Raw genomic sequence first — 24,679 nt, forward strand, 5'->3', positions numbered from 1 at the left:
GGACATGACCTCGGCTCATCTGGATGCCATCACAGCCAGACACTGAGGAGCGCAAGCATGCCTGCACTTCTCAGTGTCTGCAACATGGCAAGCTGGATGGCAGCTTTCGGCTGCAATCCAGCCTGTCATGTGAATGTAGCAGAGCTGGAGCCATCATGGGAACCATGGAAAGGTAAGGATGAGGTTGCTTTATTATTTTACTTTTATTGCAGAAGACATTGGCTTCAGCTGGAATGGGCGTGATGGTAAATATGGTATAATTTAGAACATTAAAAAATTGTGTGTTTATTTCAATTAAATGACTTTATTCTGTGTGTTTGTGTTTTTTTTTAACTTTGACTATGGGGTTAGTAATGTGGGTGTCTTATAGATGCCTCTCCATTACTAACCTGGGCTTGATGTCAGCTGGCATTATAAGCTGACATCAACCCCAGCCCTATTACCCCACTGCCACCGCTACAGGGCAGTGGAAAGAGCGAGGCTAAGTGCCAGAATTGGCGCATCCTATGGATGCGCCATTTCTGGGGCATCTGACGGCTGGTGTTTCTAGCCTGGGAGGGGGCCAATATTCATGGCACCCTTCCTGGGCTATTAATATCAGCCCCCAGCTGTCTGCCTTGCCTTTGCTAGCTATTAAAATAGGGGGACTCCACGTCATTTTTTTTGGGGTCCCCCATTTTAATAGCTAGTAAAGGCTAGGTATTCAGCTGGGGGCTGATATTAGTAGCCTGGGAAGCTATTTTTTTTTTTTTTTAATTATTTCATGAAATTCATGAAGTAATTAAAAAAAAGGGCTTCCCTACATTGTTATGTCCGGCCAGGTACAAATAGGCATCTGGGGGTTGGGGGCAGCCCGTTCCTGCCTGCTGTACCTGGCTGGACATAAAAATATGTCTGCCTAGCCTTTGCTAGCTATTAAAATAGGGGGGACCCCACATCATTTTTTTGGGGAGTCCCCCATTTTAATAGCTAGTAAAGGCTAGGTATTCAGCTGGGGGCTGATATTAGTAGCCTGGGAAGCTCCGTGGGTATTACCCCTTTCCCAGGCTTCAAACATCTGCCCCAGCCGTCTGCTTAACCTCCACTAGAGACTAAAATTACGGGGAACTGCACGCCATTTTTTTAAATAAATCCTTTATTTTAACACTAAATGACACGTACAGTAATCAACACTATCACTGTACTTCTTATATATGTGACTGACATGTTTCTATGTATCTAATCTACAGTATGTGTGATGCTCTATTTTTTCTATTCTACACTGTGTTCCAAATTATTATGCAAATAATATTTTCTCAGATTTTCCCAAATTACCTATATGAATTGCAGTCATTGTAATTTTCCAGTCAAATAACTATTAGAGTACAATTGAAAGGTTTTTGTACAAACTGCCTATGATAACAGTATATTTTTAAAAAACTAAAAAACTCAAACTGCACTCAAAATGCATGTTCCAAATTATTTTGCACAGCAGAGTTTTCAACCTTTTCATTTTAATAAAGAACAAAAAAATGGTCATTTTTGAAATTATAAGCATTAGCAGGATATTACAAACTGAAATCAAACAGTTTTCAACTCGAAACTTTATTCTAGGTGATGTTACATTTGCACATAGGACCCCTTGTTCGAAAGGAGCTTCTGAACTCTCTCGTCCATTGAATTTGTCAGGTTTTGGATGGTTTCTGCTTTAATTGTTTTGCATGAGGACAGAATACCCTCCCAGAGCTGTTGCGTAGATGTGAACTGCCTCCCGCCATCATAGACACTCCTTTTGATGATGCTCCAGAGATTCTCAATGGGGTTGAGGTCAGGGGAGCATGGGTTCCACACCATAAGTTTGTCCCCTTTTATGCCCATAGCAGCCAGAGATGCAGATGTGTTATGTGCAGCATGAGACGGGGCATTATCATGCTTGAAAATGATCTTGCTGCTGAATGCACGGTTCTTCTTCTTGAACCATGGAAGGAAGTGCTGTTTGAGAAACTCAACATACATTATGGAGTTCATCTTTACCCCTTCAGGGATCCTAAAAGGGCCGACAATCTCTCTCCCCATGATTCCAGCCCAAAACATTACTCCACCTCCTCCTTGTTAGCGCCGTAGCCGTGTTTGCATGGGGTGTCCATCAACCAGACATCCTCCACTCCATACATCTGGACCATCGAGATAATTTCATGCATGATAATGCCCCGTCTCATGCTGCACATAACACATCTGCATCTCTGGCTGCTATGGGCATAAAAGGGGACAAACTTATGATGTGGCACCCATGCTCCCTTGACCTCAACCCCATTGAGAACCTCTGGAGCATCATCAAAAGGAGTGTCTATGATGGCGGGAGGCAGTTCAAATCTACGCAACAGCTCTGGGAGGGTATTCTGTCCTCATGCAAAACAATTAAAGCAGAAACCATCCAAAACCTGACAAATTCAATGGACGAGAGAGTTCAGAAGCTCCTTTCGAACAAGGGGTCCTATGTGCAAATGTAACATCACCTAGAATAAAGTTTTGAGTTGAAAACTGTTTGATTTCAGTTTGTAATAACCTGCTAATGCTTATAATTTCAAAAATGACCATTTTTTTGTTCTTTATTAAAATGAAAAGGTTGAAAACTCTGCTGTGCATAATAATTTGGAACATGCATTTTGAGTGCAGTTTGAGTTTTTTATTTTTTTAAAAATATACTGTTATCATAGGCAGTTTGTACAAAAACCTTTCAATTGTACTCTAATAGTTATTTGAATGGAAAATTACAATGACTGCAATTCATATAGGTAATTTGGGAAAATCTGAGAAAATATTATTTGCATAATAATTTGGAACACAGTGTAAATTGTCGAGTACCGATGCTGAATTACCGGCCTTCTTTTTTAAAGAGACGGTGCATGAAAACACTATTATTTTTTTTATTAAATCCTTTAACACTAAATGACAAGTACAGTAAGCTGAGCGCTGCCATCCAGCTTGTCATCCTTCAGAGACACTGCAGAGCGCAGGCATTATGGGAACTTCCGATTCCGGTATTCCATATTCTAAAAGTATCTGAACTCAGTATCGGAAATCCGATACCGCGAATATCGGTCGATACCCGATATTTCAGTATCGGAATGCTCAACACTATTAGTGAAGTTATTGACACCAGGTCGCTGTGAAGAATAGTAACCTACAGGCCAGCTATTTAAAACTATGGTTTTCCATCACATGTATCACATAGCACTGAGGTTCAAATCCTGCCATTTGTAGTGAACGTGGAACATATTGTCCACCATTTAAAATGGACAAGGCGCGTGCCAAGGGATGGGGAAGTCGACGTGATGGTGATGGTGCATGCAGAGGCCGTGGGCAAGCTGAAATTGTGCCACAACAAACACCCACATCTTGTTGCTCGACCTTCCTGTCCCAATTAATAGGGGACCGCAGAACACCACTATTGAACACAGAGCAGTGTGAAAAGGTTAATGGTTGGATAGCAGATAATGCTTCCAGTCACTTAGCAACCACCACCACCACCCTGTCTTCCACACTGTCAAGTCTCAGTAGCTGTGAGTCTGGACTGCATATTCCTCACCCTGAGCCTCCTTCCTCCCACCATGCTGAGTGCCCAGAGACAACTGATCCAACACTTGGACACTCCGAAGAGCTTTTCACTTTTCCATTTATAGATTCGAGCCTCTCGCTCGGTCCACTTGAAGCGGGGGAAGAGGAGATTGCATGTAGCGATAACCAAATATTTGAGCAGCCACGGTCACATGAAGGCGACGGTGGGAAACTGTCACAAGAGGTGGATGATGAGACACAATTGCCAGAAAGTCAGGAGGAGGACCAGGGTGCGGAAGTGGAAGATGAGGGGCAAGACGATGAAGTCACTGACCCAACCTGGCAAGGTGACATGCGGAGTGAGGACAGCAGCACACAGGGGGAGGGAAGCGAAGCACCACAATAGGCAAAAACAAGAAGTGTGGTGGCCACAGACACAAGGCGGGAAACCGTTTCCCGTAACATCAACATGACGGAAGTTGCCAGTACAACTGTTAGGTCTTCCCGAGTCCGGTTGTTGACTCTGCCAATTACCCCCAAAACGCCATTTGCACCACCTGCCAGGCCTGCATCAGCAGGGGTAGCAAAACTAGCAGACTGACGACCACCAGCATGATCAGGCACATGACAGCAAAGCACCTGATTAAGTGGGCTGAACCCGGGTCCAGCATCAGTGTCTGTGGGTGACACAACTGCTTGTTGTTGTGCATGCACACCAATCCCCTGTCCATGGCGCATGTCAAGATGCCTCCCGCCCGGCACCTGTCATTGAACACTCTCAACTAGCACCTTCAGCAAGCATGTCCATGTTCTCGTCCCAGCACAGCGATCAGTTGTCCCTACTCCAGTCCTTGAAGCACAAGCGCAAATACGGAGCTAACGCCCCACAGGCCACACTACTAAATTCACACATTTTGCGAATGCTTGAACATGAAATGTTTCCTTTTAGGCTCATGGAGACAGAAGCTTTCCACAACCTGATGGTGGCGGCCATCCCTTGGTACTCGGTCCCCAGCTGCCACTATTTCTCCTGGAGTGCCGTCCCCGCATTACACAAGCATGTGTCCCAACATATTAGCCGTGCCCTCAACAATGCAGTTACTGGGAAAGTCCACCTAACCACGGACACGTGGACAAGTGCTTGTGAGCAGGGATGGTACATCTCACTGGCGGCACACTGGGTTAACATAGTGGTAGCCAGGACACAGTTGGACCTTGGGACGGAACACGTCCTCACAACGCCGAGGATTGCGGGCCCTGGGTCAATCAGGTTTGCCCCCACATTCTACATTTCCTGCACCTCCTCCTCCTCCTCTTCAGCATCTATCTCCGAAATGACCACATCAGTCGCAAGCTGGAAGCACTGCAGCACTGTCTCGGCCAAGCAACAACAGGCTGTGCTGAAGTTAATATGCTTAGGTGACAAACCACACAACGCTGAAGAGTTGTGGACAGCTCTGAAAGAGCAGGCAGATCTGAGGCTGAGACCACTGACCCTACAGCCAGGCATGGTCGTGTGTGACAATGGCCGGAATCTGGTGGTAGCTCTGAGGTGAGGCGAGGCGAGCTCACACATGTATCATACCTGGCCCATGTGTTTAACCTCGTGGTTCAGTGGTTTCTCAAAACCTACCCGGATCTGCCGGATCTGCTTGTTAAAGTACGCTGCCTGTGTGCCCATTTTAGGAAGTCAGCTACAGCAGCATTTACAGCTTCCGGCTCACCGACTGGTGTGTGATGTCTCCACGCATTGGAACTCTGCATTGCAGATGTTGGGAAGGATTTGTGAGCAGAAGAGGGCAGTTGTTGACTACCTGCATCAACAAGGCTGTCAGTATTCAGGTCAGAGTCCACATATATAACCTCAAGAGTGGACATGGATGTCAGACTTCTGTACCATCCTCCAAACCTTTGAGGACTCCTCCAAGATGGTGAGCGGCGATGACACCATAATTAGCATCACCATCCCGCTTCTCTGTCTTCTGAAATGCTCTCTGCTCTTAATTAAAGAGGATGCATTGCAGGTGGAGCACGATGAGATGGAGCAAGGAACTATATAGGGTGATTACACACAGCCCAGCCCCATCTCATTCCAATGTGGATTGGGTGACAATGAGGAGGAGGAGGAGGAGAATGAAGAACTGTAGCTAGTTTCCTGCGCTTTAGACGGTACTGCCTGCACAACTGTCATACCGTCAGTTCAGCGTGGATGGCCTGAGGACAGGGAGGAGGAGGAAGAGGAGGAGGATGAGGAGGAGAGCATGGTCAGTCGTCTTCTTGGTGAGGACACGGAAGTCTTGCCTCTTTGTAGTCTGGAACACATGGCTGAGTTTATGTTACGCTGCCTTTCCTGTGACCCTAGCATTGTCCAAATTTTGGGTGACAGTCATTACTGGTTGCTGATGCTTCTAGACCCATGCTACAGGGAGAACTTTATGTCTCTTATCCCCTTACAGGACAGGCCTAATAAAATGGTGCAGTACGAGAAGGCCCTTGTTGCGGAATTATTTAAAAAATTTCCATCTGAAAACGCAGCAGCGGTCACAGTTCGTTGGACAACCTAGGAGTTCAGGTGAGAGAGCCACAAATGCAATCCAGCAGAGGCAGGGGAACACTGTCAAAGTTCTGGGACAGTTTTCTCAGACTCTCCCATCGCACAGGCCCTGAGGCGCAGGGTACTCTTACAAGGAATGCAAAGTTTCGAAAGATGGTGAGGCAGTACTTTGCCGACCGTACCAACATCCTCCGTGATTCCTCTGTGCCTTATAATTATTGGGTATCCAAGCTGGACACGTGGCATGAACTGGCTCTCTACGCCTTGGAGGTCCTGGCCTGCCCTGCCACTAATGGTTGTCAGAGTGGGTTTATAGTGCCACTGGCGGAATTATGACCGATAGGCGCATCCACCTGTCAACTGAAAATGCTGACAGGCTGACTCTTATAAAAATAAACAAGGGCTGGATTGGGCCAGACTTCTCAACACCACCAAATGATAGCAGCGTAACATAAACTCAAATCCAGTGTCTTTTTTTTGGGGAGGTCTAACTCTATTCCCATGCACCTCTGTCTTCACGCCCAGACATGGGTATATGTTTCCTGATTTTGTCTATTTGCTCTTGTCCTCCTCCTTCTCCGCATCCTCATCCTCCACCACCATATCACCACCATATGTACCATATCAACATATCTACATTTCTTGCAAGGGGCATTGGAGTTCCTCCAAATTTTTGGCAGCCGTTGCTTCACTGCATAGGCAAACACTATGGGAGACCCACTTCCTAATAATGGGAACATTGCTTCTAAGAGGCTCTCTAACCTCTACTTCTCTAGCAAGGGGCATTGTAGTGCCTCCAAATTTTTGGCAGCCATTGCATCACTGCATAGGCAAACACTATGGGAGATCCACTTCCTAATAATGGGAACATTGTTTTTAGGAGGATCTCTGACCTCTACGTCTCTTGCAAGGGGTATTGAAGTTCCTCCAAATTTTTGGCAGCCGTTGCTTCACTGCATAGGCAAACACTATGGGAGACCCACTTCGTAATAATGGGAACATTGTTTTTAGGAGGCTCTCTGACCTTTACGTCTCTTGCAAGGGGCATTGGAGTTCCTCCAAAATTTTGGCAGCCGTTGCTTCACTGCATAGGCAAACAGTCTGGGAGACCCTCTCCTTTCTAATTGGAATATGTTGTTACTGTGACCCTGCTCTATGTGTCTTTAAATTGTTATTGTGGTTTTTCCTAAATTTTGGCAGCCGTTGGACTCACTGCATACCCTATAACTGTATAGCACACTCGCTCCTTTGTAATGGAAACATGTCAATACTGTGGTCCTGCTCTATGTGTCTTTAAGTTGTTAGTGTGGTTTTTCCCAAATTTTGACAGTTCTTGCAGTCACAACATGGGCATTACCATTAAAGGAGACCCGCTCCTTTATAATGGGAACATTTTTTAATGAGACCCTCCTCTATGTCTCTTCAAAGGGGTATTGGGTTGCATCCAAATTTTTGGCAGACCTTTAGTCACTGCATATGCAATAACAGTATAGGAGACCCACTCGTTAATAATGGGAACAACAAAGCATAGCCGGTTAATGGCTCTCTAACAATAGCGAGGGCTGACTGCTGGCCCTTTAAGAATAGTAAGGGCTGCCTAATGGCCCTATAAAAATAGGCTTTGTGAATTTCAGAGTCCCTCCATCATAAATGAAACAGGATGTATCTGATGATGTGTCAGGCATGGCCAGACAAAGTTGTAAAATGTTAAAATGACATTACCCGGTGAATGTATTTGTCTTAAAAAATAAAGTAAAAAAAAAAACAGTATGATCTTTCTTTAGTATAAAAATCTGAGTCATCAATGTAACCTCAATGTAATCACATTGTTCAGCTCCTGCACCTCCTCCACCAGTTCGGCCTCCATCTCCGAAATGACAACATCAGTTACAAGCCGAAAGCTTGGCCAAGAGGCAACAGGCTGTGCTGAAGATAACATGCTTAATGCTTAGGTGACAAAGGGCCCACCGCTGCAGAGTTGTTGAAAGCTGTAACACAGGAGCATGATCTGTGGCTCTCACCGCTGAACATACAGCCAGGCATGGTCATGTGTGACAATGGGCAGACCCTGGTGACGGAGAAATGACAGCCGGAGTAGATACGATTTTCCCTTATGCCAGTCCTTTCACCAAGCTAAAGAATATGGTTGTGGTGAAATACAACTCTCACTGAGAAGCAGTTTCAAACTGAAAAACATTGGGCTCACCAGAGGATTTAATTCTGAGGGCTCACCTTTCTCCCCTGCTCAAGAGTCCCATATCTGCTGCAAAGTTTGTGCTATCATGAACTCTCCTGATGGAGAAGCCAGGGCCCACCCAAGGATTCTCTGGTGGGACTGTCCAACCCTGCCGAGAAGCAATCCTGGCTAAGAAAAGTGTGTGGGAAGGTTCCCGGACACCCAATGGCTCCTTTTTTACTGAGGTGACAACTCACGCAAACACAGGGAGAACATAGAAAATCCTTGCTGATTGTGTCCTTGCTGGGATTTGAACCCAGGTTCCTAGCGCTGCAAGGCTTCAGTGCCAATCACTGAGCCAATGTGCTACCGTTCACCCTCTGATATCTAACAGGCTGGAGAAACTTGCATCTACTGCCACTCTATCTTCAGCTCCTTGTTACGCTCGCGCCCGGACTGACTGGCGTGAGCGTGATTAGTGATCCCACTGTACCATGAACCGAGGAGTGCCTGGAGGGGCGTAACTAAGTATCAACCCGGTCCGACCAAGGTCGCACGGCAGCTCAGTCGACTCCGTGAACCAGGGAGGAACCGAGCAGAGGGACCAGGTGCTACTCCAGGTCAGGCCCCGGTCACAGCTGTTGACCCACACCGGGGAATGCAGGAACAGGCAGGTTAGCTGGTATGCAAACAGGTGGGTACTGGCAGGCATGGCTGGTATGACGGCAGGTGGGTACTTAGCAGGCACGGCTGGTATGTAGGCAGGTGGGTTCTGGCAGGCGCAGCTGGTATGCAGACAAGCGGGTGCTGACAGGCACGGCTGGAATGCAGACAGGCAGATACTGGCAGGTATGAATGCAGGCTGGATAGGGACCAGTACAGACTGGCATACAGGAACAGAGCCGCAGGTGCGGTGGACTAGCAGAGCAAAACCGGAGGAGCGGTGAACAAGCAGAGCGGAGCAAAACCGCAGGTGCGGTGAACAAGCAGAGCGGAGCAAAACTGCAGGAGCGGTGAACAAGCGGAGTGGAGCAAAACCGCAGGTGCGGTGAGCAAGCAGAGCGGAGCAAAACCGCAGGTGCGGTGAACAAATAGAGCGGAGCAAAACCGCAGGTGCAGAGAACAAGCAGAGCGGAGCAAAACCGCAGGTGCGGTGAACAAGCAGAGCGGAGCAAAACCGCAGGTGTGGTGAGCAAGCAGAGCGGAGCAAAACCGCAGGTGCAGTGAACAAGCAGAGAGAAGCAAAACCGCAGGTGTGGAGAACAAGCAGAGCGGAGCAGAACCGCAGGTGCTGTAAATTAGCGAAGCAGAGCGGAACCACCGGAGCGGTGAACAAGCAGGGCAGAACAGAACTGCAGGTGCGGTAAACAAGCGGAACAGATTGGAACCGCCGGAGCGGTGAACAAGCAGAGCAGAACAGAACCACAGGTGTGGTAAACAAGCATTGCAGAGCGGAACAGCCGGAGCGGTGAACAAGCAGAGCAGAACAGAACCACAGGTGCGGTGAACAAGCAGAGCGGAGCAAAGCCGCAGGTGCGGAGAACAAGCAGAGCGGAGCAGAACCGCAGGTGCTGTAAACTAGTGAAACAGAGCGGAACCGCTGGAGCGGTGAACAAGCAGGGCAGAACAGAACTGCAGGTGCGGTAAACAAGTGGAACAGAGCGGAACCGCTGGAGCGGTGAACAAGCAGAGCAGAACAGAACCGCAGGTGCGGTGAACAAGTAGAGCGGAGCAAAACCGCAGGTGCAGAGAACAAGCAGAGCGGAGCAAAACCGCAGGTGCGGTGAACAAGTAGAGCGGAGCAAAACCGCAGGTGCGGTGAACAAGCAGAGCGGAGCAAAACCGCAGGTGCGGTGAGCAAGCAGAGCGGTGCAAAACCGCAGGTGCGGTGAACAAGCAGAGTGGAGCAAAATTGCAGGTGTGGAGAACAAGCAGAGCGGAGCAGAACCACAGGTGCTGTAAACTAGCAAAGCAGAGCGGAACCACCGGAGCGGTGAACAAGCAGGGCTGAACAGAATCGCAGGTGCGGTAAACAAGCGGAACAAAGCAGAAGAGCCGGAGCGGTGAACAAGCAGAGCAGAACAGAACCGCAGGTGTGGTAAACAAGCGGTGCAGAGCGGAACAGCCGGAGCGGTGAACAAGCAGAGCAGAACAGAACCGCAGGTGCAGAGAACAAGCAGAGCAGAGCAGAACCGCAGGTGCTGTAAACTAGTGAAGCAGAGGGGAACCGTCGGAGCGGTAAACAAGCAGGGCAGAACAGAACCGCAGGTGCGGTAAACAAGCGGAACAGAGCGGAACCGCTGGAGCGGTGAGCAAGCAGAGCAGAACAGAACCGCAGGTGCGGTAAACAAGCGGTGCAGAGCGGAACAGCCGGAGCGGTGAACAAGCAGAGCAGAACAGAGCCGCAGGTACGGTAAACAAGCGGAGCAGAGCAGAACCGCCGGAGCGGTGAACAAGCAGAGCAGAACAGAGCAGAAGGTGAAGGCAGACAGGACAGGGCTCTGTTCACATGGAACAGACTGGAAAATACAGGAAGATGGTTAGAACACAGGAGGTAGATACGGAGGCAGGGAAAGGGGACAAGCAGAACCAGATATACACAAGGTACTTACAATGAAGTAGCGAGAGGACACAAAACTCACAAAGAGAAGTACAGAGACAACAAGTTGGAGTTAGGTGCAGGTTCAGACACTGCAGGCAAAGGGAAGGTACGGACATAGAGAGAAACAAGTAAGGGGCTAGTACACTGTTCAGACAGGAACTGAACTGGGAACAAGATACAGGAACGAGCCTGGGAACTCAGCCCCCAGGGTGGCGAAAACAGATTAGAAGTCAGAGATACAGGTAGCGGCCCTGGGTACTCTGCCCCCAGGGTGGCGGAAACAGACTAGAAGTCACAGGTACAGGAAAAGACCCTGGGTACTCAGCTCCCAGGGTGGCGGACAGACTAGAGTCAGGACAAGACCTGGCACCTCAGTTGCAAAAGACAAACTGAGTGAAAGTGTTGCTCAGGCACCTCCTACTGGGTGGAGGGGGTTTAAGTATCCAGTGACTCACAGCAATAGGCTGGGGATGCATTAGGACTGTGCACACAGTAGCAATAAGAAACAAGCAGAAAGCCACGCCGACGCCCTAAGCAATCAGACAAGAGACATGGACAGAGCAGGTACTGGAGCAAAGAGTGCAGCATGGACTGACAGGTAAGATTGCGGTCTTGCATGGTGGGAGGTGGTGCGCCATGCAAGCACGCCGCCAGGGATGTTACACTCCTTTATGAGAAACTAATGTATTTGGGCAGCCACTCAGTCTACCAAATAGAATTCCTGAGAAGGAAAATGGGTGATGGGTTCACTACTGGTACTTGGTCAGTGCTAATACCATGGCGTCGTACCATAGTTCACTGGAAATATTACAGGCTGGTAGGAGGCAAGCAGATTCCCACAGAAAAGTACCAGCAGTAATGTTCAGGGACCCTTGCTTGTGGAAGGCGAAGACGATACCGGAAGAAATAATGGCGGCTGGGGACAGAGTTTGGACATTCGGCCGCCGCCTGCATGAAGTTGTGAAAAGCTTCTGCCTCCATGAGCTTAAAAGACCACATTTCAAGTGCAAGCAGCTTTAGAGGACTTCCTGGGAGAAATGACAGCTGGAGTAGATACGGTTTTCCAAAAGTCAGTCCTTTCACCGAGCTAAAATTATGACTATGGTGAAATACAACTCACCGACAAGCTATGGACTGGCTCCGTACCATCCCTGGCCGCATTCACTTGACCAAGTGTTTGTGGTTAGGTGGTTCTTCCCAGTACGTCCACTGGGAAAGGCATGGATAATGTTGTCGGACCCGGGCTTGTGGAAGGCAGAGACGACACCGGGAGATATAGTGGCGGCTGCGGACCGAGTATGGACACCCGGCCGCTGCCGGCATGAGGCTGTGAAAAGCTTCCACCTCCACGAGCCTACAAGGCCACATTTCAAGTGCAAGCAGCTGTCAAAAATTTGACAGTATAGTATTGCAGCCTGTGGGTGGGTGGGTGGGTGGCTGGCTGCATACTTGCGCTTGCATTCCAAGGAATGGGGTAGGGACAACTGAATGCTGCACTGGGAGAAGGAAGTGGATGGTGATGGTTGCAAGTCTGCAATGACAGGTGCATGGCGGGAGGCATCTTCATATGCGCCAAGGATCACTTATGATGGGCACACTTTTAGGCAGTGACCTGGGAGTCAGAGGTGCTTCCAGGGGTCTTCCCCATGCTGTTCCCATGTCTTTTCAGCACTGTATGCATGTGTCTGATGATGTGTCACACACCACATTGCCAAATAAGGTTTTAAAATGTTAAAATTACATTTCCCTGTGACTGCATTTGTCTGGTTGAAGCAATGCAAAAGTGCAAAAGCGCATCAAAAACGCTACGTGTGAACATAGCCCAAGGTGTGGAGGAGCATTTTTGTTTTTGGTTATTTATTTTACCTTAAATACAAGTCATTACCCTGGAAAGGATGTTCCTTAACATATTTCCCAGGAAAATCCATTTAGGTTTCATTTTTGTATGTTTTATTGTGAGTCTGTAAAAGTGCCATAATAGCTCTGACAACATTGTTAACAGCAGTGACCTGGGAGTCAGAAATGCTTCCAGGGGTCTTCCCCATGCTGTTCCCATTTGAGCACTGTTTCCAACGATTTTGGCAATTTTTAGTCCGTCTGCAGACCGCCGGGGTCGTTACTTGGTCTGAGTCCCAATTTGCTCGACTCGAACAACGAGTACCCGAGCATTTTAGTGCTCGCTCATCACTAGCAAATACATACTGTATATACTGTACCTTATATAAGGCAATCTCATTACTCATCTATTTTCTTCACTTATGAGACCATTTTTCTTATTTTACATTTTGGTATTTTCCTTTCCTTTTTCCAGAAGCCATATTTTTTTCTTTCTACATAGCAGAATGAGGGCTTGTTTTTTTCGCAGGACATGTTTTGGCTTCTAAAGACACCATTTATTTTACCATATGCATGTGACTGAAAATTCACTTCAATTCCACTCATCTGAGTAAGACTGTTACAGATGAAAGGGACAGTTGCACAACTTTTCGCAAAAAAATCTGCAATGTGTGAACATACCCCATACCGAAGGGTCATTATTATGTTTTATGTGTGATTTATGTGTGATTTTCTTTTATTGTCATGTAGGTATTTCTTAGCACAAGGAGAGGATCATGGGTTATGAGTCGAGTATTTGAGCATGGTTATCCGTGGGACATTTGCTTTGACACGCGATTTCAGAACTGGATGAGGAACACTCTTCCATCATCTTTCATTATATGGAAAACAGAAAAAAAAATGAATGAATGGTTCAACCATGCAAATTATGGTCTTCAGCCTCAAGACAGGTAATTTCTTAGAAGGTTAATTAATGTATTTTTTTTACTTGAGACAAATAAGATGCAGATTATTCTGTATTGAATTATGATAAATGCCAATATGCTATTAGACTGATATTTTTCCACTGTTTTCTAGAACCCAATTTAAAGAGCCTTTGTTCAATGACGAACTTCCAAGTCGTATCACTTGTGGATATGTGGTAGTAAAACCAAATGTTACAGAATTTACGGAAACATCTGTGAAGTTTGACGATAGGACAACTGAGGACAACATTGATGTTGTCATTTTTGCCACAGGTTATAGCTTCTCCTTCCCCTTTTTGGACGAATCCATTATTAAGGTTGAAGACAATAAAACAACATTATTTAGAAACATCTTTCCAGTAAACCTGCAAAAGCCCACACTAGGTGTAATAGGACTTGTTCAGCCTCTTGGTCCTATTATGTCTTCTTCAGAAATTCAAGCTCGTTGGATGACCAGGGTTTTCAAAGGTAAGACAAATGGGTTACATTTACTGGGTAAATAGTAGCATATTATTTCAATCATTTCAGTGTGAAAAAAAATCTCATAAGTTGAGATAAGTGACGCTTTTGAAATTTCAGTTCACCAGCTCCATTGAATTTTTCAAAAAGATTTGATTTGTGACAAACTGCAAATAATTCATTTGTCTTGAAAAGACATGTATAATACTCTGAGGTCTTATAGAACTGTATCAAACTCATTTCAAGCTCTTTAATACAAACACAGACTTATTAATATCAAATTAACCTCAAGATAAATGACTATGCTTGCACAGATGGTAACTGTTCTTCACTGCTGTGCTGTCACACACTATTTGTACAATTTGTTCAGTGTTTTATGGCTTTCTCTTCCTATTTCTATTGCTGAGCTGTGAACTGTGATTTTTTTCTCACTATCTAGATTCACACCAAAAAATAGCTGCTGCATTCCCTGCCTCGGTTTTTATACAGGTTATGATAGTCTATTCTGATTGGCTGTGCTATTGTCACATCTGTGTCTAAACACACTTCTCAACCCTTGCCCTGGTCACTAGACAGTGCTGCATTAATACCACAATTACTGCTGGACACTGGCAGCATGTGGCAGTTTGGCTTTTATGGTTGTGCTCAAAAGTTTAAATACCCTGGCAGAATTTTTGTTTTCTTGGCCTTGTTTCAGAGAATATGAATAATAACTAGTGTTGAGCGAACATGCTCGACACTGCTCGGTACTCGCCCGAGCATCACGCTACTCGGGATGTTCGGCGAGAACCGAGCATTTCCGGGTTACTCGGGCGGGAGCTCGGGTCTCCGCCCTGCATGTTTGGCGCTCTTTACTGAGCCAATGAACATGCAGGGATTGCCAGCCAGTCACTGTAATGCCGCAGCCATGTTGGTTGTGGGCATTACATTGATTGGCTGGCAGCACAGCGTCACCTCGAGTATTTAAAACTGGGCGCCGCCATCTTGGACACAACAGACGGCTGGGATCAGACAGTGTAGGGACAGCGCTGCTGATTTAGGGAGAGATATATACTGAGAAATAGTTAGTGTAGGGTCTGTAAAGGCTGCAAGATCAAACAAACAGTCCTTCTCAGGACTAATATCCAGGTAGGCAGGCAGGCTGTATAGGAGACGCAGTGGTTATACCAGCAAACGCTGCATTACAGTCCTGTGTGCTCCTGTTGCTGAAATTGCTGGACTTAGCTCCAGGTCTCGGGGGCCAGGAAAAATCCTTTTTTTTTCATCTAAATCCTCTTTTTTTTTTTTTCCTCCTTCACACTGTACAAATACCCATCTTATTAACCTTTTGGTGTCCCCCCCCCAAAAAAAAAAGTGTGTCTGTGACAGTTCAGACACAAATATATTTTTTTAAAAGAGTCTGGTGTAGGCCAGAGAAATAGAAGTGTGGTTTTGCAGTTCCATGGTTAAAACCTCTGTATTATCCACTTTTGGGCCATTTTTACCTAAAAAAACTGTTTGAGTGTGTCGCTCACTGTTCAGCAGCAAATATATCTATTTAAAAAAGTCTGGTATACACCAGTAAATTATAACTGGGGTTTTGCCGTTCCACGGTGAAAAATCTCTATTATCCTGCTTTTGGCATTTTTTGCCGTAAAGAAAAACAGTAATTGTGTCTCCTGATTGTTCAGACACAAATATATCTGTTGAAAATAGTCTGGTGTAGGCCCGAGAAATAGAAGTGTGGTTTTGCAGTTCCACTGGTCAAATCTCTGTATTATCCTGCTTTTGGCATTTTTTGCCGTAAAGAAAAACAGTAATAGTGTCTCCTGATTGTTCAGACACAAATATATCTGTTTAAAAGAGTCTGGTATACACCAGTAAATAATAACTGTGGTTTTGCAGTCCCACGGTAAAAAATCTCTATTATCCAGCTTTTGGTATTTTTTCAATAAAGAAAAACAGTAATAGTGTCTCCTGATTGTTCAGACACCAATATATCTGTTTAAAAGAGTCTGGTATACACCAGTAAATTATAACTGTGGTTTTGCCATTCCACGGTAAAAAATCTCTATTATCCTGCTTTTGCCATTTTTTGCCGTAAAAATTTTTTTTTAATAGTGTCTCCCTGATTGTTCAGACACAAATATATTTGTTGAAAATAGTCTGGTGTAGGCCAGAGAAATAGAAGTGTGGTTTTGCAGTTCCACGGTTCAAACCTCTGTATTATCCACTTTTGGGCCATTTTTACCTAAAAAAAAACAGTTTGAGTGTGTCGCTCACTGTTCAGCCGCAAATATATCTATTTAAAATAGTCTGGTATACCCCAGTAAACAATAACTGTGGTTTTGCCATTCCACGGTAAAAAATCTCTATTATTTAGCTTTTGGTATTTTTTCCGTAAAGAAAAACAGTAATAGTTTCTCCCTGATTGTTCAGATTGTTTAAAAGAGTCGGGTGTAGGCCAGAGAGAAAGAACTGTGGTTTTCCTCTTCCACGGTTCTAATCTCCTTTTTATTACCCTTTTTCCATTGATAGTGCGAGTGTAAGCTATTTTACTTCCTTTACAATGGGCAAGGCGCGTGGCAAGGGACGTGGAACTGGACGTTCTGGTGATGGTGCGTGCAGAGGACGGTGTCAGCTATATACTTTATACTTATGGAGATCGATAGCGTGGGTCGGAGTGAAGACAAACACGATATAACATACCCCAAAAATTGAATTTCTGACTTGTAAAACTCGCATTTCTCCAACTTGATGTACAACTGATTTTGCCATAGACGATCCAACACCATTTTCACATGCCGCTGATGATCCTCGAAGTTGCTGGAAAAAATTAAAATGTCATCCAAATAAACCACAACAAAAATATCGAGTATGTCTCTAAATATATCGTTTGCCAAGTGTTGAAAAGTAGCCGGTGCGTTACGAAGTCTGAAAGGCATAACAAGATACTCAAAATGTCCGTAACGTGACCGGAAAGCTGTTTTCCATTCGTCACCAGGGCGAATCCGTACTAAATTGTATGCTCCACGAAGGTCTAATTTTGTGAAGATTTTGGCATGTCGTATCCTCTCAAGTAATTCAGGAATTAGTGGAAGTGGATAAGAATTTCTGACCGTAATTTTGTTGAGCTCACGATAATCAATACATGGTTGAAGTGAGCTGTCCTTCTTTTTCACGAAGAAGATTGGGGCACCGGCTGGAGAGGAAGATGGTCGTATAAACCCCTTAGTTAAATTCTCATCGATATACTCTTTGAGAGCTTTTAGTTCAGGTCCGGCCAAAGGATAAATGCTACCAAACGGAATTGCGGCGCCAGGTAAGAGTTCTATGGGGCAATCATACTGCCGGTGTGGTGGCAGCTTGTCCGCGTTCTTTTTATCACATACCTCTGCAAAATCTTGATATTCCATTGGTAGTTTTAGATCACTTACACATGCTGACCCGATTAAAGCTGATTCCCTGGAAGACATCTGCCGTTCCGGAAACTGCAATTCCTTTGTTGCCCAGTTGATAGTAGGGTTTTGTAATTGTAGCCACAGTAAGCCTAAGATTACAGGAAAGTGGGGAGAAGAGATCAGCAAAAACGACAGTCTTTCTGCATGGTCCGCCCCCATACGAACATTCAATGCTGCTGTTTCAAGATCATCAGGCCTGGAAGCTAACGGGGACCCATCCACGGTCTCCATTAATACCGGTGCGATTCTCCTCTGTGGACGTATACCGTGTTTTTTAGCGAATGCGATGTCCATGAAATTACCACTGGCTCCAGAGTCAACCATAGCAGAACTAGTAACCCAGCCGGACTGAATCTTTATCTTGAGAGGAATGTAGCAGTGTGAATTTTTCTTTGAGCTCTCCGAGGCCGAAGTAGTGGAGCCTACTGAAAGAACGGCTGCACTCACGGGTGAAGATGTTTCTGAAGCACAGTCGGAGAAATCGTAATCCTGGTTGGTTTCTTTATTCCGAGGAGGAATTTGATGAGAAATTACTGAGACTTCATCTGAGACGTCGTATTCGATCACTGCAGCCGTAGTCCTGCGAATTTCACTGGGACAATTTGAAATATAGTGACCAGATTTTCCGCAATAGAAGCATAAATTTTCTCTGAAACGATGTTCCTTGCGTGCGTCAGGGCGAGTTCTTTCAATTGCATCCACCTGCATAGGTTCCGACTCCACCTGAAGAGAGGACTTATTCTGAGTTTCTCTGGAGGGAGGAGAAAAAGATAGCAAGTTGTTACGATTAGCATCTGCCCATCTCTCTTGCCGACGTTCTGTGAAGCGAACATCTATCCGAACACAATGGTTGATAAAGTCTCCCAGGGCAACAGGTGACTCCCCTCATGCCAGCTCATCCTTAATTGCAGTGGATAAACCCCTCCTAAACACTGCATATCTTGCCGAATTGTACCACGTAGTGTCCAGCACCCACCTCCGAAACTCCATTGCATATTCTACGACAGAGCGCTTTCCCTGTTGGAGTGTCAATAGTGCGGCTTCTGCTGTGGCACTCCGATTAGGGTCACCAAACATTTGACCCATTGCAGCAATAAAGTCTTTCAGCGAATTTAAACACATATCATCGGCTTCAATCAGAGAATTTGCCCAGGCAAGAGCTTTGTTAGTTAAGAGCATTATCATGGTTAATACTTTCGCTCGTTCAGTTGGGAAGTGAGCTGCCTGTGTAGAAAAATACAGTTGACACTGATTTAAAAACCCACGGAATTTTTCTCTTTCTCCGCCAAACCTGAATGGCGGGAGTTTAGGAAAAGCCAGAGCCGAAGTTGGCATTGATACTGGAACCGGAGCTGCGGCTACAGTCTCTTGAGTTGACAGGCGATTTGCTAATGCGTGAATGGACGAGTCGGCCACATTAGCATTATGATGAATTTGAGTCTCTAATGCTGCTAGTTTTGTTTTAGTAGCCTGCAGGTCCCCATGAAGTCCTGTGATATATGTGCATATTTTCTTTAGACGCACCTCCACAGTATCTGACCCAGCGAACTCCATTCTTTTGAAGCTTGTGTATTCTGTATGCTACATACTTTATACTTATGGAGATCGATAGCATGGGTCGGAGTGAAGACAAACACGATATATCGTATTAACAGGATATATTGAAGCAGGCAAGCATATATTATAGCAGGCAGGTATAGGCAACAAGCGATCAGTAAACAGTCTCTGGAAACGGTTGTGATGTCAGTACAAACCGATAGATGTCCCAGGTCCAGAAACGCACAGTCCACAAGATCCTGAGCCCAGACCAGGCTCCTTGCAGAGAGCAAGCTGAACTGCAGGTGGATGCAGAGCGGGTCTTTGCACACAGATGAAAGTCCGGATAAACGGCAGGCAGGTAACAGGTGGGGAATCCCAATGTAGAGAAGCAACAGGCACGATGCAAGTCCTTCAAGCTTGGCAGCAGGTAAGATACAAGATACACAAGCAAAGTATAGTTGGCCTGAGTCTCTTTATATATATATAGCAAACAGGAAACAGGAGATATCAGAGAGGAAACAAGATGGCCCCCGAGGCTGTCAACTCCATTTTGGATAAGGGCAAAAACCGGACAGAACAGATACATGATTCAGCTCCTTACAGACGGGGCCGTGGCCAAGGTGAAAATGTGCCACAACCAACAGTCACATCTTCTCGCTCCCACTTCTTGACCGAATTACTAGGGAAGCACAGAACAACACCAGTATTGCGAACTGATCAGTGTGAACAGGTTATTAATTGGATAGCAGATAATACTTCCAGTTACCTGGGCACCACCACCTCTGGTCTGTCTTCCACACGGTCAAATCTTAGTAGCAGTGAGTCTCGACCGCATATGTAGCACCCTGAGGATTCGGCTGCTACAGGGGTATTGCACCTCAACCCAGAGGTGTGATATTCCACTCCCAGGTAAGGATGGAGTGTGGATCTGAGCTCGGTAGGCTGCATGCACTACACACATCCCATTTCCGAGGAGCAGACCGACGGTACTCCCACTTAGAAATGTGCAGGTACGACCGAGTCTGTTCCTGGCTGGAGTGGGAGGGGGGTGGAACATCCCAAGTAGTGTAGGGGCAGATAGGGGGAGCAGCCTGGGTAAAGATAGGAGCTCATTGGGTGCTGGTCACCTGAGCTCACACATAGAGGGTGTATATAAGGTGGGCACCAACTAAGAACAGGGTCAGTTGCAGAGAGAAAGTCAGGAGCAGAGGAGAAGAGAGACCCAGAGTGAGAGAGGAGAGAGAGAGACCCAGAGGGGGAACCAGAAGAAAAGGACTCCAAGAACCCAACTTAAATCCCCGGGTGAAGAGTCGGCACAGGGTACCGGAACCCAAGCTGGTGGGGGTAAAAACACTCCCCAGCCAGAGACCGGAGACCGTGGGCAGCGTTTGCCACGGTCACCCACCACATCCACCACGAAGGCATACCACGAGGAGGGTCAGGGAACCCAAGCTCAGGGTCACGCTCCGGACTTATTTGGGAGTTGGCTGGATCCAGAACCTGGTGGACGCAGCACGGCTCGGGAGGTCACTCGAAGCTGGAGTGACCAGAACATCAGCAGTGAGTAAAACATCCTAAACTGCATAACCCGACTGTCTCTGATTGCCGTCTACACTGCATCACCACAACTCCCATCCTCTGCACCTGATCCCCCTGAGGCTATACCCCACCCGTTGGGGGTTATATCACCAAAGCTGCACCTACACCACCAGCCTCAGCGGACCCTGCTGCAGCGGCGGCCACAGTGACCGCAACACAACGGGTGGCGTAGTCGACAATAAAGAACTTATAACATCTGTATGACTGCCACATACAACTGAGTTTGACACCCTGGGCACGGACCGGGTCACAGCCACTCGGAAGACTACAACCCCCATCTGATCCGGCTCCGGATATTCCCACTAACGAATATGGCCCAGGGGGCGCGTCACATACTCCTCCTCACCCTGATGCTCCTTCCTCCCACCATGCCGAGTGTCGTCAGACAGCAACTGATCCCACACTTGGACACTCTGAAGAGCTGTTCACTGGTCCATTTCCAGATTTGTGCCCCTCGCCTGCTCCGCTTGAAGTGGTGGAAGAGGAGATCCCATGTAGCGATGCCCAAATATTTGAACAGCCACGGCCACAGGAAGTTGACGCTGGCAATTTGTCACAAGAGGTGGACGATGACGAGACACAATTGCCAGGAAGTGAGGAGGAGGATCGTGGTGCGCAATTGGAAGAGGAGGAGGTGGTGGATGATCTAGTAACTGACCCAACGTGGCAGGAGGACATGCAGAGCGAGGCCAGCAGCACACAGGGTGAGGGAGGCAGAGTACCCCAACAGGCAGTGTGGTGGCCGCACACAGAAGGCAGGCAACAATTCCCGTAACACCAACACGAGGGACGATGCCAGTACAACCTGTAGGTCTTCCAGAGTCTGGAATTTTTTTAAAGACTTTGCTGATAACCCCAAAAAGGCCATTTGTACCACCTGCCATGCCAGCATCAGCAGGGGTAACAAAACTACCAGCCTGTCCACCACCAGCATGATCAGGCACATGGCAACAAAGCACCCGACTTTGTGGGGTGAAACCCAGGGTCCACGACCAGTGTCAGCGGGTGTCACCACAGCTTCTTCCGCTGTTGTGTGTGCAATAGAACCCCCTGTTGTGTGTGCAAGGCAATCCCCTGTCCATACTGCATGCAAAGATGCCCCCTCCTCTCAGTCTTCACTTGTTATGGCAGTTTCTCAAGAAACAGCATCAACGTCTACGTCCACGTCCCACCGCAGCGTTCAATTGTCCATATCCCAGACCTTTGAATGAAAGCGGAAATTCGCAGCCAACGCCCCACAGGCCACAGTCCTAATTGGCACATTTCATGACTGCTTGCGTTGGAAATGCTGCCTTTTAGGCTGGTGGAGACGGAATCCTTCCGCAACCTTATGGCGGTGGCCGTCCCTCGGTACTCGGTCCCCAGCCGACACTATTTTGCCCGGTGTGCCATCCCCGCACTACACAAGCACGTGTCCCAAAACATCTGCCGTGCCCTCAACAACGCAGCAGATACTGGGAGAGTCCACCTGACAATGGACACGTGGACAAGTGCTTGTGGCCAGGGACGGTACATCTCCCTGACGGCACACTGGGTAAACATAGTGGAAGCCGGGACCCAGTCGGGCCTTGGGACAGAACACATCCTCCCCACACAGAGAATTGCGGGCCCTATGTCAGTCAGAGTTGGCCCCACAGTGTACAGCTCCTGCGCATCATCCTCCTCCTCCTCCTCATGTTCAGCCTCCATCTCAGATATCACCACATCAGTTACAAGCTGGAAGCACTGCAGTACTGCCTCTGCCAAGCGGCAACAGGCTGTGCTGAAACTCATAAGCTTAGGTGATAAACCTCACACTGCTTGTGAGTTGTGGACAGCTGTGAAAGAGCAGGCAGATCTCTGGCTGAGACCGCTGAACGTACATCACGGCATGGTCGTGTGTGACAATGGCCGTAACCTGGTGGTGGCTATGAGGCGAGGTGAGATCACACACGTACCATGCCTGGCTCATGTGCTTAACCTCGTGGTTCAAAGTACGCCGCCTGTCAGCTCATTTTCGCAAGTCGGCTACAGCTTCCGCCGCCCTTGCTGTGTTGCAGAAGCGTTTGCAGCTTCCGTCACACCGACTGGTGTGTGATGTCCCCACACGTTGGAACTCTACCCTCTGTAGCATCGGCGTCTCTGCCCCGTACTAGGCAGAGACGCCGTCCCTCTCACCTCCCCGCTCCAGGCGCAGCATCCTCCAGCGCTTCTCTCCCCGCTGCTTCCGGCACGCGCTCCTTCCCCGGCAGTGTGCTTAGGGCGCGCGCGCGCTCCCCCTCTCTTAAAGGGACCGCGCGCGCCGTCCTAAGGAGTCCCCGGCCAATTGCCGGAGGACCTCCCATATATAAGGCACCTCCTCCAAAATGGAGGTGCCCGAGCAATGTTGTTGCAAAGCCTTCACTCTGCTTCAGCCCTCAGGTCCCGTTACCAGTTACCTGCCAGTCACCTGCCAGATTCCTGCTTGTTACCTGCCAGTCACCTGCCAGATTCCTGCTTGTTACCTGCCAGTCACCTGCCAGATTCCTGCTTGATACCTGCCTGATATCCGCTTACCTGCTTGCAAGCCTGCAGTCCGACGGTCTGCCTTCCGACACCTGTCAGTCTGTCTATGGACCAGCCTGCCCGCTCACCTGGGAGCGCTCACCTACTACCTGTCTGCTAGCCTACCTGGAGGCTCCGCCGTCACGTGCTGTGACCACCTGCCTGTCCAGAGACTCTTGCCCGCTCACCTGGGAGCGCTCACCTGCTACCTGCCTGCTAGCCTACCTGGAGGCTCCGCCGTCACATGCTGTGACCACCTGCCTTTCCAGAGACTCTTGCCCGCTCACCTGGGAGTGCTCACCTGCTACCTGCCTGCTAGCCTACCTGGAGGCTCCGCCGTCACGTGCTGTGACCACCTGCCTGTCCAGAGACTCTTGCCCGCTCACCTGGGAGCGTCCACCTGCTACCTGCCTGCTAGCCTGCCTGGAGGCTCTGCCGTCACTTGCCGTGACCACCCGCCTGTCTAGAGACTGTCCCCGTCACTTGCCGTGACCTCCTGCCCTTCTACCCAGAGACTGTCCCCGTCACTAGCCGTGACTACCTGCCCACCTTCCCTGGGAGCCACCCGCTTCCTTACAAGGACTGCCCCCTTGTATAGTTGCTCAGAGGTTCCACCTCCCAGACCCGTTACAGTTTGCTCGGGCCATGGAACCCGGTGGTCCCCAAACTCCGATCTGCACCAGGAAGTCTTACGTCAGAAAACTCAGCAGGAGGTGGTACTGTCCTATCTACGGTCCGTTAACTCTCGTCTAGGCGCATTGTGTGACTCGTCTTTGTCTACCTCTGGTCCAGCCGTGCCCATTCCTGAGGTACCGCAATCCAGTCCCTTCATGGTACCCGACTATGGACCTCGGCTTCTGGCACCTCCACGCTTTGCCGGCGAACCTACTTTAGCTCGGGGTTTCATAAACCAGTGCACCCTGCACTTTGAGCTATTGGCATACCAGTTCATCTCCGACCAGGCCAAGGTGGCCTTCATCATGTTCCATTTCACTGGGGAGGCACTGGCATGGCTAACTCCCCTGTGGGAGAGAGGGGATCCCCTGGTGTCCGACCTGCCGTCTTTCCTCGCTGCTTTCCGGAAAGTCTTCGATGAACCTGGACGGAAAACCTCTTCTGCCTCCTCTCTGCTACGTCTCCACCAAGGGAGTCTCACCGTGGGCCAATATACCATACGGTTCCGCACCCTCGCTTCTGAGCTTACCTGGGAAAATGAGGCTCTGGTGTCCGTCTTCTGGGAGGGTCTTTCCGGTCGGATTAAGGACGAGTTAGCTGGTCGGGATATTCCTACCACTCTGGATGACCTGGTGTCACTAGCTACCCGGATAGGCATCCGGTTCCAAGAACGTGCCAAAGAGACTGCCTGGGAGAAAGACTTTTCTTGCTCTGCTCCTACTTCCCTGAGACCTGCCTCTCAATCAGTCACCCCGCGGGCGCCCTCGCCTGAAC

The 24,679-nt window shown here is 48.0% G+C and overlaps 1 protein-coding gene across 4 annotated transcripts in view; it reads left to right on the top strand.

Moving 5' to 3' along the window:
• LOC141156751 (dimethylaniline monooxygenase [N-oxide-forming] 2-like) overlaps window positions 1-24,679 on the top strand; it is a 126,224-nt gene that overhangs the window by 62,523 nt on the left and 39,022 nt on the right. For all 4 annotated transcript variants that reach the window (XM_073643097.1, XM_073643100.1, XM_073643098.1 and 1 more), the window contains 2 exons: window positions 13,456-13,655; window positions 13,783-14,138. In XM_073643097.1, the coding sequence (XP_073499198.1) occupies window positions 13,456-13,655; window positions 13,783-14,138 (556 nt within the window). The remainder of the gene's footprint in view (window positions 1-13,455; window positions 13,656-13,782; window positions 14,139-24,679) is intronic.

This window comes from Phyllobates terribilis, unplaced genomic scaffold (genome assembly GCF_046119375.1).
Source record: "Phyllobates terribilis strain yellow unplaced genomic scaffold, ASM4611937v1 Scaffold_8__6_contigs__length_399053987, whole genome shotgun sequence".
In the NCBI taxonomy this organism is placed as follows: Eukaryota; Metazoa; Chordata; class Amphibia; order Anura; family Dendrobatidae; genus Phyllobates; species Phyllobates terribilis.